At 41.9% G+C, this 18,227-nt stretch overlaps 1 protein-coding gene across 7 annotated transcripts; it reads right to left on the bottom strand.

Annotated features, from left to right (window-relative positions):
• Positions 1 to 10,393: 10,393 nt before the first annotated feature.
• Positions 10,394 to 18,174, bottom strand: LIG4 (DNA ligase 4). Of its 7 annotated transcripts, XM_070380757.1 has the most exons (4): positions 18,065 to 18,174; positions 15,451 to 15,623; positions 12,279 to 14,711; positions 10,394 to 11,775 (listed from the first exon to the last, which is right to left on the bottom strand). In XM_070380757.1, exons 3-4 carry the CDS (start codon positions 14,681 to 14,683, stop codon positions 11,724 to 11,726), a joined length of 2,457 nt encoding a protein of 818 aa, XP_070236858.1. In that variant the 5' UTR covers positions 14,684 to 14,711; positions 15,451 to 15,623; positions 18,065 to 18,174; the 3' UTR covers positions 10,394 to 11,723. The 7 variants fall into 7 exon arrangements, with proteins under 7 accessions (XP_070236858.1, XP_070236856.1, XP_070236855.1 ...); XM_070380751.1 differs by having other exon boundaries at positions 10,395 to 14,711; XM_070380756.1 differs by having other exon boundaries at positions 10,395 to 14,631.
• Positions 18,175 to 18,227: the final 53 nt, after the last annotated feature.

The following is an 18,227-nucleotide window of genomic DNA, read 5'->3' as shown; positions in this document are numbered from 1 at the left end:
GTGTTGTAAAACTGGGAGAAATGTACTCTGATTTAGCAAACATACCCCAGAGAAAAACCTATAGTTTTCTTGATCTTAATGAGCCAATTTATATACACTTATATCCCAGCCATCGAAAATTGGCTCAGGTCCTGATTCCTATCTTTTTCATTATAAACACTCCAACTTATCAAAAAGCAGGCAGTGTCTCTCGGGCCTCTGAGGCTTGGCTGGGGTCCTGAACACAGAGGGTCATGGGACGGTCTTCCAGACTGGCAATTAATAATAAATAGCATTTGCAGAGTACTTCACATCTTCAAAGGACTTCGCAAACAGTAATTAACCCACATTCTAACACTTTTAAAGGAAGAACCAGGAATTCGCTTTCGGTTTATGAATGAGAAACCAGCTTCCAATGAAGCTGTGGTTATGCACGGTCTTTTGGAGTTACAAGGAATATCAGGGCTTCTTTCCTTACATTTCAGGTGAATCATTCTCAGCCTCACCGTTACCGACATTTTGGTCTGGATCATTACCTCAGGAGGGGAGCTTTTCTGCTTCTTGTAGGATATTTAACAGCATCCTTGACCTCTGACCCCTTGAGGCCAGTCATACCACCCAAGTCCTGACAAATCAAAAGCTCTACAAGTGTTGACAAACGCCTGGTGGGCAAAAGTCACTCCCAGCTTCTATGATTTGCAACTGCCACTTTGTAGGAGAAAGGGCCAAAAAAAGACTGGTAATGCCGTTACAGGGCTCCTGGTACAAATGAGTTTTTTCTCCAATTCACATTCTGTTGTTACGTGAATCACAGTACCTCTGCACCTATTGCTTTTCCTCCTCATTTATATACAAAAATAATAACTGATGAGATAGAGCCTTCTAAATATAGTTCTAATACGAACTCACATGTGTGTGGGCACACACACACACACACACAGTCCTCATAACAACTGCATAAACCAGGTACCACCACTGCCCTACTTTACACAAGAAGAATCGTGGACACAGAAAGGTTGCGAACTTGTCTAAGTTGGTGAAAAGAGTGTTAGTCGCTCAGTCACGTCTGACTCTTTGTGGCCCCATGGACTGTAGCCCACCAGGTTCCTCCGTCCATGGAGTTGTCCAGGCAAGATTCCCTTCTCCAGGGGATCTTCCTGACCCAGGGATCAAACTAGGGTGGCCTCCTGCATTGCAGATGGATTCTTCACCATCTGAGCTACCAGGGAAGCCCCTAGGCAGGTAAGCCTAGGTTCAACTCAGGCACTTTTCTTCCAGGGTCTGCGCTGTCGATGACTGAGCTATAACTGGATATATGTTGTATGTGCTTTTTTTTTTTTTTCCCCCAGCAATGAGTTTTGCAGAAGTGGAAACTGTTCAGTAAGTGTCAGCATAAAGTCTCTAAAAAACAACAGTGGTGATGTGAATAAGGAAAACAAAGTCTCAAGAAAAGCACTGGGGCAGCTGGGCCGATGTATATTTGTAAATAAGTATATGGTGAATCACTTGATAAACACAAGACACACTGAAGCATAAAAGACTCACAAAGCATGATTCATATCCTCAAGGAGCCAATCCAGAATATGATATCAGATAAAAGGATTACAAGGCAGAAGATTATAAGGAATACCTCAAATTCTAAATTCCTGGGTGGTAGGGAGATTTATTATGCTGAAGGCACTAGGGTAGATCGTCTGGCAAAAACATCATGTGAGCTGTGACTCATACTTTGCCAACAAAGGTCCGTCTAGTCAAGGCTATGGTTTTTCCAGTGGTCATGTATGGATTCGAGAGTTGGACTGTGAAGAAAGCTAAGTGCCGAAGAATTGATGTTTTTGAGCTGTGATGTTGGAGAAGACTCTTGAGAGTCCCTTGGACTGCAAGGAGATCCAACCAGTCCATTCTGAAGGAGATCAGTCCTGGGTGTTCTTTGGAAGGACTGATGCTAAAGCTGAATCTCCAGTACTTTGGCCACCTCATGTGAAGAGCTGACTCATTGGAAAAGACTCTGATGCTGGGAGGGATTGGGGGCAAGAGGAGAAGAGGACAACAGAGGATGAGATGGCTGGATGGCATCACTGACTCGATGGACACGAGTTTGGGTGAACTCCGGGAGTTGGTGATGGACAGGGAGGCCTGGCGTGCTGCAATTCATGGGGTCGCAGAGTCGGACACAACTGAATGACTGAACTGAACTGAGGATTTGAAATTTGAGGAATGAGGCCCTCAGAGGACATTTCAGATGGAAAAGATGAGATAGTCATAAAGTTGAAAGGATGAAGTGTAATAAGTCAGTTTGGTTGGAACTGGCTAAGCAGAGAGAGATAAGATTGAAAAATTATCAGTTTGGTAATAGGTAATCACTATTGGATAATTTGGTAATAGATAATTAGGCAGGTAATAAATGGGCTTCCCAGGTGGTTCAGTGGTAAAGAATCCACCCACCAATACAGGAGATGCAGGTTCAACCCCTGGTCTGGGAAGATTCCCTAGAGAAGGGAATGGCTATCCACTCCAGTATTCTTGCTTGGGAAATTCCATGGACAGAGGAGCTGGCGGGCTACCATCCATGGGGTCACAAGAGTCAGACATGCCTGCATGACTAAGTACACACAATGAATGTACCACAGTCTGTCTGAACTTTTCCTACTACCAAGCAAAGGAACACGAACGAGGAAGAATCTCTTCAGCGCTTCATGTGAACTAAGCACTGGTGAGCACTTTGACATACATTACCGTCTTTAAATACTCAAGGGTCTCAGAGAGAACAGGATGAGAAGAGCTATTGGTTTCAACTGCTGAGTTTTCAACTGGAGACTCAACTGGGAAAGCATCTGCTTCCCTGTGCTCATGGTTCAGTTTTTACAGCTATAGGATCCATCACAGCTTTTGTCTATGAAAGGCAGAAAGAAGAGAGAGAAGAGAGACAAAGAGGCTGGGGTGAGCCTGCTACTAAGATGGAGACTTCTACAGTGCGGGGTAGTTATGGAATACCACCCATCACCTCGTACTATTCTACTGATGAAGCAGCAAATCACGGTCCTGCCTTCCATCAAGTGGAAGGGATTCCGTTGCTGTTGTTACTGAGTTTCTAAATCCTATGCGACTCCTTTGTGACCCCATGGACTGTAGCCCGTGAGGCTTCTCTGTCTATGGGATTTCGAGGATGGAAACACAAAGAGGCAGAGACCATGGGGACCACCTTAAAGTCTGCCCACCATAGTCCATCCTCTGACCCTCAAAGATTTACTTCCCTCCCATATGCAAAGTAATTTGCACCCTGCCAAGCTGTGCAAGAGTCTCATCCCATTATAATATCAGCAAAGTACAAAACTCTTTGTCTACATCAGGATCAGGTGCGAATGAGGTCTCCGGTATAAAGCTCTCCATCTATGGATGGGCAAAACAGAAGACACAAATGATCTGCCCCCATACACCCAGCACACCGTGGTCGGAGTGACCAGGAACGAGAGCTGGAAACATTGCCCTTCAGCAGGGAGGAGAAATGCAAGACAGAGAGGAGCCTCTGTCCACAGCAGTTGTGAACTGCAGCCAGGCTTGGAGTTTCTGGATTTGTTTCCAAAGCTTGGGAATGATTCTCTGTGGCTCTTGGCTCCACTCTCTGGGCTCGTAGTTCTGCCCTCTGACTCATCCTTTTTTCATGAAAGAAAGCATATGTTTGCTGTTGAGTAGTCTTCTGAGACTGTGTCCTGCCAGCAGAACTTGGGTGTTTTCCCTCGGTCTCTTTTCATTTTATACTCTCTCGGTCCCTTCCAGGCTAAGCTGGCAGTGTGTTTGCTGAGATAATTTTTTCAGGAACCCTGTGGATCTCCTGAGGGGGGTTCACAGTGGGGTTCACTCCTCTGGACAAAAGTCACACAACAGGGCAAGATGAGACCTTCTGTCCTTTGGCCTCCTTCTGAGATGGCTCAGAGACAAACACGACATCAAACCTACTCTGGGTCGTGGGTATACTAACAGGATGATGGAGAGGACCTGAGAGAAGGTCTTCAAAGAACCACTTGGTGCACATCTGATCTTTACATATTTCTGAGGTCTCAGCAAAGTTTCCGCAGTCAGACCTTCAGTTTTTACTGTGTGTGATACTTTTGAAGCAATGTCTTCATTTCAATAGCTTTGCTATCTAGAGGCTGAGAATTTTCAAAATCATCAAACTACGTTTTCTTTCACAGGCAGAAAAATGTTTTTGTTTGAATCCTTTTGCATTTTCCTATGCTGCTGCTACTGCTGCTAAGTCGCTTCAGTCATGTTCGACTCTGTGTGACCTCATAGACGGCAACCCATCAGGCTCCCCCATCCCTGGGATTCTCCAGGCAAGAACACTGGAGTGGGTTGCCATTTCCTTCTCCAATGCATGAAAGTGAAAAGTGAAAGTGAAGTTGCTCAGTCATGTCCGACTCCTAGTGACCCCATGGACTATAGCCTACCAGGCTCCTCCATCCATGGGATTTTCCAGGCAAGAGTACTGGAGTGGGGTGCCATTGCCTTCTCCGCATTTTCCTATAAGCAGCAATAAACCAGGGGGCACCTCGGGCACTTTGCTTGTGAATCGCCTTTACTATGTAACCAAGGTTGTCACCTACACACTTTTCACATAATGTCAGGAGTGAAAGGGAAAGTGTTAGTCACTCAGTTCAGTCAGTCACTTGTGTCTGACTCTTTGTGACCCCATGAACCGCTGCACACCAGGCCTCCCTGTTCACCAACTCCTGGAGTTTACCCAAACTCACGTCCATTGGGTTGGTGATGCCATCCAATCATCTCATCCTCTGTCGTCCCCTTCTCCTCCGGCCTTCAATCTTTCCCAGCATCAGGGTCTTTTCCAATGAGTTAGTTCTTTGCATCAGGTGGCCAAAGTATTGGAATTTCACCTTCAGGATCAGTCCTTCCAATGAATATTCAGGACTGATTTCCTTTAGGATGGACTGGTTGGATCTCCTTGCAGTCCAAGGGACTCTCAAGAGTCTTCTCCAACACCACAGTTCAAAAGCATCAATTCTTTGGCACTCAGCTTTCTTTATAGTCCAACTCTCATATCCATACATGACTACTGGAAAAACCATAGCCTTGACTGATGGACCTTTGTTGGCAAAGTAATGTCTCTGCTTTTTAATATGCTATCTAGGTTGGGCATAGCTTTTCTTCCAAGGAGCAAGTGTCTTTTAATTTCATGGCTTCAGTCAGCATCTGCAGTGATTTTGGAGCCCTGAAAAATAAAGTAACTTACTATTTCCACTGTTTCCCCATCTATTCGCCATGCAGTGATGGGAACGGATATCATGATCTCAGTTTTCTGAATGTTGAGTTTTAAGCCAGCTTTTTCACTCTCCTCTTTCACTTACATCAAGAGGCTCTTTAGTTCTTCTTTGCTTTCTGCCGTAAGAGTGGCAGATATCATCTGCATATCTGAGGTTATTGATATTTCTCCTGGCAATCTTGGTTCCAGCTTGTGCTTCATCCAGTCCAGCATTTCTCATGATGTACTCTGCATGTAAGTTAAATAAGCAGGGTGACAATATACAGCCTTGACGCACTCCATTCCCTATTTGGAACCAGTGTGTTGTTCCATGTCCAGTTCTAACTGTCGCTTCTTGACCTGCATACAGATTTCTCAAGTGGCAGGTCAGGTGGTCTGGTATTCCCATCTCTTTCAGAATTTTCCACAGTTAGCTGTGATCCACACAGTCAAAGGTTTTGGCATAGTCAATAAAGCAGAAGTAGATGTTTTTCTGAATCTCTCTTGCTTTTTCAATGACCCAGCAGATGTTGGCAATTTGATCTATGGTTCCTCTGTCTTTTCTGAATCCAGCTTGAACATCTGGAAGTTCACGGTTCATGTATTGCTGAAGCTTGGCTTGGAGAATTTTGAGCATTACTTTGCTAGCGTGTGAGATGAGTGCAATTGTGTGGTAGTTTGAATGTTCTTTGGCATTGCCTTTCTTTGGGATTGGAATGAAAACTGACCTTTTCCAGTCCTCTGCCCACTGCTGAGTTTTCCAGATTTGCTGGCATATTAAGTGCAGCACTTTCACAGCATCATCTTTCAGGATTTGAAATAGCTCAACTGGAATTCCATCACCTCCACTAGCTTTGTTCGTAGTGATGCTTCCTAAGACCTACTGGACTTCACATTCTAGAATGTCTGGCTCTAGGTGGGTGATCATACCATCGTGATTATCTGGGTTATGAAATTTTTTTGTACAGTTCTTCTGTGTATTCTTGCCACCTCTTCTTAATATCTTCTGCTTCTGTTAGGTCTATACTGTTTCTGTCCTTTACTGAGCCCATCTTTGCCTGAAATGTTCCCTTGGTATCTCTAATTTTCCTGAAGAGATCTCTAGTCTTTCCCATTTTATTGTTTTCCTCTGTTTCTTTGCATTGATCAGCAAAGAAGGCTTTCTTATCTCTCCTTGCTATTCTTCAGAACTCTACATTCAGATGCTTCTATCTTTCCTTTTCTCCTTTGCTTTTCACTTCTCTTCTTTTCACAGCTATTTAGATTACATAAAAATTAGGGAATGCAGAGTGTTGAGTGGTATTTTTGCTCTTAAGTATTATGATACATTTTGCAAGAACTTGAAGGCCTGGATTATCCTCAGAATTCAATTTACTTTGATTTCTTGAAAGGGCACGCCTTCAAGTTGGCAGTAGCTGCCCGATTCCTTAACGAACAAGGAGAAGCATCTAAGGAACATAGTGCCGTTTAGTAAGACTATCAGGAGCTTTGACAATCTCACAGTCGTCAGTCGAAACTGATTAACAGGGACTTCCCTGGTGGTCCAGTGGTTAGGACTCTGCACTTCTGCAGCAGGGGCGTGAGTTCGATCCCTTGTTGGGGGATTTGGGGAACCAAGATCCCACAAGCTGCATGGCACAACCAAAAAAAAAAAAAAAGGCAAAAGAACAAACAAAAAAACTGATTACCAAAATTTTAGGTACTGATATTCTCGAGATCTCATGAGCGTCAGTTCATCTGTTTTATCCCATAACAGGAAGTACACTAACTCTACAAAACAACACCTGCTATTATTTGAGCAATAAGCCTGTGCCAGACTAATGTTGGTCTTCCCTTGTGGCTCAGCTGGTGAAGAACCCACCTGCAATGTGGGAGACCTGGGTTCGATCCCTGGGTTGGAAAGATCCCCTGGAGAAGGGAAAGGCTACCCACTCCAGTATTCTGGCCTGGAGAACTCCATGGACTGTCTATAGTCCATGGGGTCGCAGAGTGGGACACGACCAAGTAACTTTCACTTTCACTTTGAGAGTAATGTTAATGCTTTGTGTCTTCAGTCTCCATACTTCTTAGTTGTCCATTTTTGGATGAGATTAATTCCCCTGAATGTTTGGAAGAACCTGTAGTCAAGAGTAACTTCTCATTTCACAGAACTCTCACTGCCCTTTTCCAAAACACGGTGACTTGCTTCCTGAAAATGTTGGCTATTTCATTCCCCACTTTCATTTAGACCTTGGATTTCTTGTCTCTATTATCCCTAGCTTGCCTTTTTTTTTTTTTTTTTAACCCAACCCCAGTAGTTTATTTCCAGTCCTGGAAGGACTGACGGTGGCTCAAACTTGAGCACTGGTCTAGACGGTGCCTTTGGGTCTGGGTGGGGCTCCTTTTCCTCTCCTGCTGCTGTCTTGGACAAAACCCCTCCCGGTTTCAGGGTGTTCCGTCTGGTCCTCTGTGCTTTTCAATAAACATCTGCTGATTATCTGTGTAGTTTCTGGGTTTCTCAGGGCCCTGAGAGGCCCATATGATCCTTCTTTTTCATTCAAATATTAATCCCACTGAGACTTGTAGTTCACCTGTTTACCCTTACCTCTTGCACATTTAGATTTTTGGGGACACCTCATTACCTGGTCCTGTCATAAATGTTGTCCTTGGGTGTTTTGTTATTATCTAGCTGTTCCATCTGGGTTTTATGTGCTAATTTGTAAGAGATGCAAAAACCATTGTTGGTGCCATCATCATCCCCAAATTTCCAAAGCTACTGGTTTTTTAAAGCATTCATGTTTAAGAAGTCTGTTTTTACTTATTTTTACTTCCTTGACGAAGAATGCAGTAGAATTTCTATACCAATTTTGTATTGCTCTTTAATCAATTAACAGAGTTACACGACCTAACATATTAATATTGGCTCATCCTCATATTCATGGGCTTCCCTGGTGGCTGTTAGAAAAGAATCCACCTCAATGCAGGAGACCTGGGTTTGATCCCTGGGCTGGGAAGATCCCCTGGAGGAGGATGTGGCAACCCACTCCAGTGTTCTTTCCTGGAGAATTGCCCCATGGAGGAGGGAGCCTCCAGAGAAGCCTGGCAGGCTACAGTCCACCACGGGGCCGCAGAGTCGGACAGGACTGAGACACTCAGAGCAACTCAGCACATATTCATGGGAACTGCCTACTACTTGGAAATATTTTACTGCTCTTCTTTTTGCAATATTTACTTTCTGAAAGAAGTGTTGTTGAACCATTTTGTCTGTATGTAACTATACAGTCAACTACGTTTTTAGTATTTAGTAACTATCTAACTACGATTTACAGAGTAGAATGTATAAATCTCAAGTTCAGAAGCTTTGGAGGATGTGCACGTCCATGTAACTGCAGCACAATGACATATCATCTTTCCATCACTCTAGAAAGCTCCCTTTGCTCACCTCCAGTCAATCTACCTACTTGGGAGGATTCTGTCTTTACAAAGTCAGGGAATGCAGAACCAACAGGCCATCTCAAGTCACTGGACATTATTAGTGATGGTGATTCAGTACTTTTGACCAGGGAAGTAATATGAAATGACTTGCATGTTTAAAAGTAAAAATTCTGTTTGGGAGAAGAGATTGTAGTGAAGTGTACAAGGAAAAAGGCCAATTAAGAGGTCATTCTTAAGTCCAGTAGGTCAAACAGGGTAGACTACAGTAATCACTATGCAGTGAAGAGATGTAGACTAGTTACTGTAAGTTGTTAAGGGGTGAGGTGTAGACTATGGTTACCCTAAGTGGTGAATCTGTTTGGAGGCTGGATCCAACAAGATATGCTATGCACTGAAGCTATGAGAGCAGATGGGGAGTCAGGGATGAAGCTACTTGAGCAGCCTGGTGAGTAGACATACAATTTAGTGAAGTGGGGAACTGTGTGGATGAGGTCTAGTTTGCTTATTTTATAAAGCAGAATCAGACCCACAGACTTGGAGAATGATTTTAAGATTGCCACAGGGAAGACTTAGGGTAAGGGGCAGACTGGGAGTTTGGGATGTACACACTTGGACATGTACACACTGCTTTACTTAAAACAGATAACCAACAAAGATCCGCTGTATAGCACAGGAAATTCTGCCCAACACTTTATAATAACCTAAATGGGAAAAGAATCTGAAAAAGAATGGACAAATATATATATGCAACTGAGCACTTTGCTGTACACCCAAAACTGACACAACATTGTTAATCAGCTATGCTTCAATATAAAATTTTTTAAAAAAGATGTTTGAGAAATCAAGAAGTCTACTATGAAATATCATTAGATGAAATTATGTGATCTAAGGTTGCTTCAAAATAATTCAGAGGTCTGTAAATATGAAAAAGATTGATAATTGCTAATTGTTGAGAATGGGTCCTATGCACATACAGGTTCATTATGTCAGCCTCCTTGTTGCATTTACCATTTTCTTCTATGAGTAAAAAAAAAGAATAGTTATGGTTGGACAGGTTGAGAGGGCCAAATGACTTCGTGTGATGCTATGTAAATGGTCAGATATGTGAACTCAAGCAAAGAAACTGGGACTAAAGAAATGTGGGAGTCGTTAGTGCATTTAAAGCCACTGGGCAGGATTCAAACACTTGTGGACTGAAAAGAGGGAGAACAGGTCTAGAAACTGAACTCTCCAGCATTTAAAGATGAGGAGACTCTAGAAAGGCATTCTTGCCAGAGTTTCACAGTGTGTCTCAAATCACTGAAAAATACATAACTTGGAATCAGCAATTCCATTCCTAATAATGTAAACAATTTACTGCAATGTACAAGAAAGAAGTACAGGTGACACGGTGAAGTAACCTGGAAACCAGTGAGGCCCAGGTCCAGCACGTCACAGACCAGTCAGTGGAACAAGGTGCAGCAACCGGTACAGCTTAGTGACCGGAAATATGCTCCTCATTTACTGAGAAAAGCTAACCATATAAAGCATGATAGCTTATTTTACACTTGTTGACACTGAAAATATGTATTTTGTACTTTCCTTATCATCAATAACGTAAAATAGTAGATGTTATCATCTTTGGTGGTAAAATTGTGTCCTTTTCTCTTCACTACACATATTTTGCAATTTTTCTCAATAGACATTGGGTAAAACTATACAAATTTAAAATTTTTAATAAAGCTCATTTAGTAATATGAAACACAAAGGCTCTTCAATAGGAACTGACTTAAATCAAAATGACATTGATGCCTTAACGTCTACTTGACTGAAATAACAATTATGAATTTTTTAAAATAAATATAAATTATTTTAATAGCATATTAAATATTTTATTTAAGTTAAGAAATACAACAAAATAACATACATTTGTTCCTCTGTTTGAATAAAATAACTATTTACAAACAATCTACACACAGTTTCTCAAGTACCAAATTCCAAGTATTTAACTGATGTCATGAAACATATTTTTCAAAATGTACAGGCTGCATTCCAAAATCTGGTATATTTTGGTTTTACATATTTGGTATATAAATCCAGATGTAATATATTTATATTTACACATACTATACACTTTAAATAATCTAAGAAAAAATAAGTCATTTTTAAAAAATCAAAGCAATTTACTTCTCTGTAGAGAAAGTTACAACACACACACCATTCTGATACCTTTTCAATGGGCCATACGTAGGAAAACCACTCTTTGCCGAATACTATTTATACTGAAGTACAAATTCATATAAAAATATTTTCTTTAAAATATGCTCTATTTTAGAAAAAAAATTAAGTGTAGGCCAAGTACATTTAAAATTGCAAGAGATTTAAAAAATCAAACTGATCTAAGTTTTTAGACCATTACTCAATCTCCCCTGATTTAGCTAATAACATCATTAACAAGGTGCTTTTAAAGTGGTGCAATGCTAAAGAATCTGCCTGCCAATGCAGGGCATGCAGGAGACATGGGTTCAGTCCCTTGGTTGGGAAGACTCCTTGGAGGAAATGGCAACCCACTCCAATAGTCTTGCCTGGAAAATCCCATGGACAGAGAAGTCTGGCAGGCTACAGTCCATGGGGTTGTTAAGACTCGAACATGACTGAGCACACACATTAACAAGGCATTTTATTCATGAGCCTGACCTTAACCTTAAAAAATAAATTTGTTCACATTTCACACTTAAAAGTGGAATTTTAGCCTTCAACTCAAAAAGACGCATTTACAAATCCAAATGTGCCAACAATATTTTTCTTGCAATGCTTTTATTAGACAAAAGCCATTATTAAAAATTTTATTCGACTTCAGAAAATCCTGTTTAGGTCACTACTTTTAATGAATCTAAAAGCTTCTATTTTATTAATATGAGTTAAAATTTTATATTTGTATAAGGAGATTGTAATGGTAAACTTTTAATTTCATCTTGGTCATAAAAATAATGAAATACTTACTATACTGCTAAAAATTTTTCTTTCTTGACATTGGGCCACTGGGTGTCTTTTCGCCATTTGTATTTCTTGATAAACAATCCACTTTTTTCTTTTAAGTGTTTTCCTTGTATACATGAGTATCTTTTTTCTTATTATTAAAAGCTCTATAAAGATACAGGAAAAAAAATAAAGTTATGATGACCGTCTGTATCTAGTAATACTTTTTAAGCACAGATTTTTAAAAGATGAAGATAAAACATGGTTTAACATTTTATCATAACAATCTGTTGCAATGAGTCGGTCAGATCTGAGGCTTGCCTCACTAGAAAGCTAGCTTCAAACCAAATACCGATTTTCCTCCTGTAATTCACACTTGTCTATTGAAACAGTGACCCAACGTTCTTGTAAGATTTTAAATTTCCTCTTAAGAGTCCTTCGAATAGCTTTCAAGTCTGCAACCCGACTCTGATCCTCCCCAACAATCACGTGAGACACTCCCTCAGCTAAACAGGAAACTACTTGCGCTCCATGAAATCGAAGCTCCAAGGCTGTGATGGCTAACCTAGCTCCCTTGATTCTGGTACTTAAGTCATTGATGACAGCGTACAGGTCCAAATAAACAGTGAGGTGTCTAAACATGCTAAGAGGTGCCCTGGCCCAGGAATACCTGTGTTCCAAATCAGCAATCACAGGACTCATCTCCCCTGGAGTCTGCTCACCAGCGTTTTTAATTCCCAAAAACACTTCCTTCAGTTGGTGCAAATCTGTGTCGACAAAGTAACTATCCCTGTATTGGTCGTATTCCTGGGCGAAGTGCTGCTTTGTCGACGGGCACATGTGGATCATGAAGCGGGGTTGCCAGGGCACACAGCTTCTGGTCCTAAAACACTCTAGCAGCCACTCTGGCTTGACGACATCATGTTTATCTGAAGAGATGATATTCTTCACTCGAATGTTCTCAGACCCTGCGATCACACAGTACGTGTCTGGGCCTGGGTTCTGTACTATGTAACCACCCAATTCGGCAATTCTGTTCTCCAGGTCAGGCTTGGGATGGCTGCTGGTTCCACTCATGACACAAAACTCCACGTCTTCAAACACAGTAGAAACCCTGTTTACGTTAGAAAGGTTGGGAGCTTTTAGGTGCTCAATAATTCCAATGACTTTCTTCATCTTTGGGGCAGCTTTCCGCTTTTTCTCTTGTGGTTCATCATCACCACCCAAGTAAAGGTGTCTGGACGCGAGCTTTCCACAGGCTTTCCCTCGAAGTTGCTCTAAGTCCTCCAGGGATGTACATTCGTACCATTCTTTGTCTTCTCTTATCTTCTCAATCCGTGGAAAACGCAACGTGCAGCCGGTTTTATACATGTCACTGGGGACGATCTCTGTGGCCTTAACCTGAACAATGACTGAATTGCAAGGCTCGATGTAGACCTCTGGCTTCTCTGTTCCACATAGAATGTTGCTTGGTGGGGCTTTCCTATGAAAAGGCTTCCAGTGTTTGGCCAACTTCAAACCCAGGTCATACAGTTCTTTCATGGTGTAACCCGAGCCCACGCGACACAGAGTATGAAACACTGAGGGTTTTTCACCAGAAGGGGGCTTCTCTGACACAGCGCACAAAAAATGGGACATCATCCCGCCCCGGGCACCCTTCCCCCAGTAGCCCCCAATGATTAAGATGTCCAGCTCATCCATCAGTCCATTGACATACTCTGGTTTAATTTTTAACCATCCTTCACCTCTTTTATCCGGCTTGTAAATGGACAGCGGGTGTTTTACCATGATCCCCTCTTCTCTTTTATCTATCGCTTCATTCAAAGCATCAATTACTTCTTTCTTAGTATGAGCTTGTGTTTTCTGCACTATTTCTATTCTACCTGGTACAGGTGTGAAAACACTATTAAGAATTTCATACCTCTTTCTCAGGGTCTCATGTCCTAGTTTTTTATCATTAACCATCAACACATCAAAAACACAGTAACAAGTCTGCAGCTCAGAGTCTTCCACCATTCTTTTAATATCAAACTTATTCCCCTTTTGCATAAAAGTTTGTGTGTTAGGGTTGTAGGCCATCATCTCACCATCGAGGATACAGTTCAGCACTTCTGTTTTGAATGCATTATGAATGAATGGTGTGAGGGACCCTTCCTGTGGGGAAGCACCAAACTGGTCTACATAGTTATACCCATTGCGAGAGAAGTACCGGTACACATCCCCATCCTTGTGCATCTGCATCCGCTCGCCATCCAGCTTGGTTTCGATGTAGAAACTCTGGTGTTTCATGTCCTTCTCAATTCGCTCGATATCTGCTATAGCGGCCAGCATGGGTTTAAAGGCAGAGAATAAGGTGATGGAAATGTCACTGAGTCCCACTGAAGGATCGTGTAGTTGCCTACAGACCTTCTCCAGATCTGTGGTGACATTATGCAACTCGGCAGCATCACTGTGAAAAATAGAAAATATAGTTTGCTGACTAAAGCCAAGCTTTAGGTCCTTAACAATCATCCGTATCAGCCACTTTTGTTCAAGTGCTGAACTCTGAGTTATAAGCTGAAGAACACTCTTCTTCATTAGGTCTTTCCTTTTGGCAGAATTATTGCTGGCAATGGAGTCTAAAATGTCATTTACTTGCTGAATGCTTAGGCTTCCTTTCTGTAGACACCTGGGTTTCAGTACAAAGTACGCAATCATTGCAAAGTCTCCAGCATCTCCACGGGTTCCGGTCGGTGTTCTGTAGTTCAAAAGTTTAAGGGCATCTTTTCCATCTCGAGGCAGGTTAAGCAATTCAATATAAAGCTTAGCCAGCATAGTTTCTTTGATTCCGTAGGCCATTCTCTCTCTTTCCAGCTGAGGAAGAATAAGTCTCATGGCTGGATAAAAAGAATCTGTGACATCTTTTTGGTTCTTATGAAGGGCATCGTGAAATTTTCTCCAAGAATCTAAAAATGCTTTGAAGTGTCTGATTTTTTCTGCACGCCCTTTACTTTTCTGTATTCGTTCTAAAGTCGAACATAAATCTGCAAAAGGAACATGAGATGCAACAGTTTGTGAGGTTTGTGAGGCAGCCATTGAAGCGATGGTGAATCTTCTGGTTTATCTGGTAAAGCAAAAAGAGAGTAACTTTAAAAGATAAAATTCAACTAAATATTTAATATAAAGACCTTATAGAGAGTGTGTGGTTTATAATAAATGTTCAGTAACATTCATTACATGAAAACAGATAATACTATAAATGATGTCTCTTTGCAACCTCTACACTGAATGATAATCAACTATTTTGCTTCAATCCCAGTTCATTTCTAGGCTCCTGAGGTCTTTTCTTGTATTGTTCTTCTTTTTCTTTCAGACCACCATTACACAGCATCAGAAACAAACTTTTTTTCTTTATTTACAAACAATTTTTCACATTTTATCTTTTTTTTTATTATAGTTGATTTATAATGCTGTGTACATTTCTGCTGTAGTGCAAAGTGATTCAATTATACATATATATGTGTGTGTGCGTCTAATTTTTTCCTATTTTTATTATGGCTTATCACAGGATATTGAATATAGTTCCCTGTGCTATACAGGAGGACCTTGTTGTTTATCCATTATATATAGGAAAAAAACTTCTTAAAATCATGTTTTTACCAAATCACTGGTTCACTGAATTGAAATTTGGCTGAACTGAACTTGTGCATAGATAATCCAGACCCCTTCCCCTCCAAATAAGCACCCTCTCCTTCCTGACAAAGTCTATGACTGTTCACTATCACTTCTTCCCTGCTCTGACAAGTCACACTGGCAGCCAAAGCCCAAATCAAAATACTCTCCCCATAAAATTCTCACTTTACCTATCTCTCAACTCTAGCATCACAGTTCGTACAGTTTCACAAATGTGAATTCATCAGCACAGGTTTTTGGCTCATATTCTCATGCCAGTAATCCTCCAGCCACCTGCTGACGACATATGGGCTAGACACTGTGCTACGGGCGAATACAGTGTGCTCTGCTTCAGGTGCACGTTCTGTAACGAAAAGAGGATGTTATGGGAACGATTATAAAGTGCTCATTGCTTTAAGAAAAATATAATAGAAGTAAAATGCCATGAGACAGAGCTCCCCACTGAAGAATCTTCTAAAATCACTGAGGGAAAAATGGGGACCTTGCTGGACTAGGGTCTAGATTATTTGTTAAAGTGGTTACCACAATAAAATTACTTTGAAGCTTTAAATATTCACGCATGTTCTATTAAAATGTATAACAGAACTATTTTAATATGGTTTAAACTATATAACACTAAAATATACTAACTTTTGCCAAAAAAGATTTAAGTAAAATGTGTACTCTAAGAATCTGAAGAATGCCTTATATTGTAGTTTCAGACACCTCAAGTAGTTCTCAAGTAGCCCAGAGAGCAGGGAGCCAGAGCTGCTTCCAGGAGTGGGGAGATCTCTTGTGGTACAGAGTCCAGGAGATTCCCCACCCTAGGAAACAAAAGGGAATACCACAATGTCAGCACAAGGCCACGTAACCTAGCAGTTGGCACAAGGAGTCAGTCACCATACCACATTTACTAAACTGTCAGTCTCTGGAAGTTAGAAATCGGTATAATTTGTACCACATAAATTGGCACATAGGAGTTCATCAGTTTGTTGAATGAATTACTGAAACGTGGAGCTGAGTTCCTGGAAAAGCACACCAGGGAAAGCCAGGAGCTGATCACACACCCACACAAACACAAGTGGTGGGGTGTTTGCTTAAAACATTCAGCAGTCATGACCACTTTGGGGAAGGTGAACAACATTCATTTGGGGGCCTATAGGGTAAAACAGCCTCCCTTCTCAAATTCCTGGCAAAGGAAACCCAACTTCTTCTACCCAGTCAGACAGGCCAGGAGAAGACCACAATGCTGAGTGTTTTATCTTTGAATATGGGAGCTGGCTTCCCCTTGCTGTCTCATTTGCATAACTGACTGCACCACCTGTTTAGATCTATTTACTGTCTCTTCTCTCAAGACCTTCTCCCTCAACCCAGCACATTATGACACACAATGCCCTGTTTACAATTCATATACAATATGTATAAAATGAAGTATGTTGAGAAACACTTTTTTGAATGCTCAAGTCTGGTGTACAGTTTCTGATCTATCTGTAGATTCTACTATGAACTCAGTTTCCCTGAGAAAGTCCCAGGCAAGGACTCAAATTATAGGAGCAGTGAGAACCACATAATGACGTAGAGCTATACATGCGTCCTAAGGCTGTCACATTCCAAGATTAGTATAAAATGAATACACTTGAAAATTTTTACTTATGAAAACTGTACAAGAAGTCAAATATTAGTATTCCCACTGCTTTTTTACACACTCTTATTTTTTGGAATCTGAGCATTTTAGCTGATGTTTCTGATTTATGAAAAAGCAAAACAAACAAGTTTGTGCTTAGGGCTAAGAAGTCCAATAAATCCGAGTTAAGTGTGAAGTCTAACACTTATTAGCTGTGTGATATGACACACTGTTTAATTTCTCTACTATTTAACTTCTCTAAGTTTCCTTAAGTGTTAAGTGAGGTTGATAACTACATATAAATTAGGATGACATCTTTGTCAGATGCTTAACGTAGTACATGACATTTAATAAGCCCCTGACCAACTTCAGTACTATAATGCTTGTTGGTTCAAAACACACACACACACACACACACACACTGAAAACATAAATATTACAAAGTACCAAAGCTCTTAAGAGAATGAATACAGGAATTAGTATTAATAATGACTCATCATCCATTCAACTGCTGCCTAGATCGTCGCCCTGAAGTGAAAACCAAACGAACTCTCGAGGTTTTATTCCGTGAATAAGGGAGTCAACGCTATTTCATTGCAGAGAAAGTGACTGTACAACCCTCGACAAGACAAAAGGGATTACACTTTCCACAGCACTTTGTGATATTGTGGAAGAACCTCAGGAGAAAGAAATTAGTCGTGGGAAAAAAACCAGTGTAAGAAGAGAAACTAGCATTCCCTCAGGCCAGACTCCCGTGCAAAATCACTGAAGGACCCATACTACCATCGACTGCGTCCGAGGGTCCCCAGTTGGCAGGGTGGGCGCCAGAATCTTGGCAATTCAAGCAGCCAACACGGTTCTTGAGAGAGTCAAAGGCACCACACTCCCTCGCCCCACGTCCCAAGGGTGGGATCCTGGGCAAGCACCTTGAAGCCGAGACGCGGCTTCTAACGCAGCGCGTCGCCAGGGCATCGACGCCCCCTCAGCTGGGGACGCCGGCGGATGAACCGAAGGACCAAGAAGAAACCTGAACTCTTAAGACCACAGCGTTTGCTGGACTGAGAAGACGAGACACGGCCCCCGCCTCCTCGGCAACACTTGTCCAGCCTTCGCCTCACCTCTGGGCCCTCCCCGGAATGCGAGGGCCCTCCCCCGCCTCCGCCGCCGCACTAACCCCCTACCTGACTTGAAATCACAGGCGCGGCCACCAAACCGGAAGCAGGAGCGCGGACGGCCGCTTCCGGCAGCTGCTCCCTGCGCAGGCGCAGTCGCTTACCTGCGGACGGGGCCGTCCCGACTGAATAGGGATGCTGTGCGCATGCGCCGTCTGCACCTGCGGAGTCC

Source organism: Bos mutus, chromosome 12 (assembly GCF_027580195.1).
Source record: "Bos mutus isolate GX-2022 chromosome 12, NWIPB_WYAK_1.1, whole genome shotgun sequence".
In the NCBI taxonomy this organism is placed as follows: domain Eukaryota; kingdom Metazoa; phylum Chordata; class Mammalia; order Artiodactyla; family Bovidae; genus Bos; species Bos mutus.
Note: the sequence above shows the minus strand (reverse complement) of the source record. Positions and strands in the feature narration are given on the sequence as shown.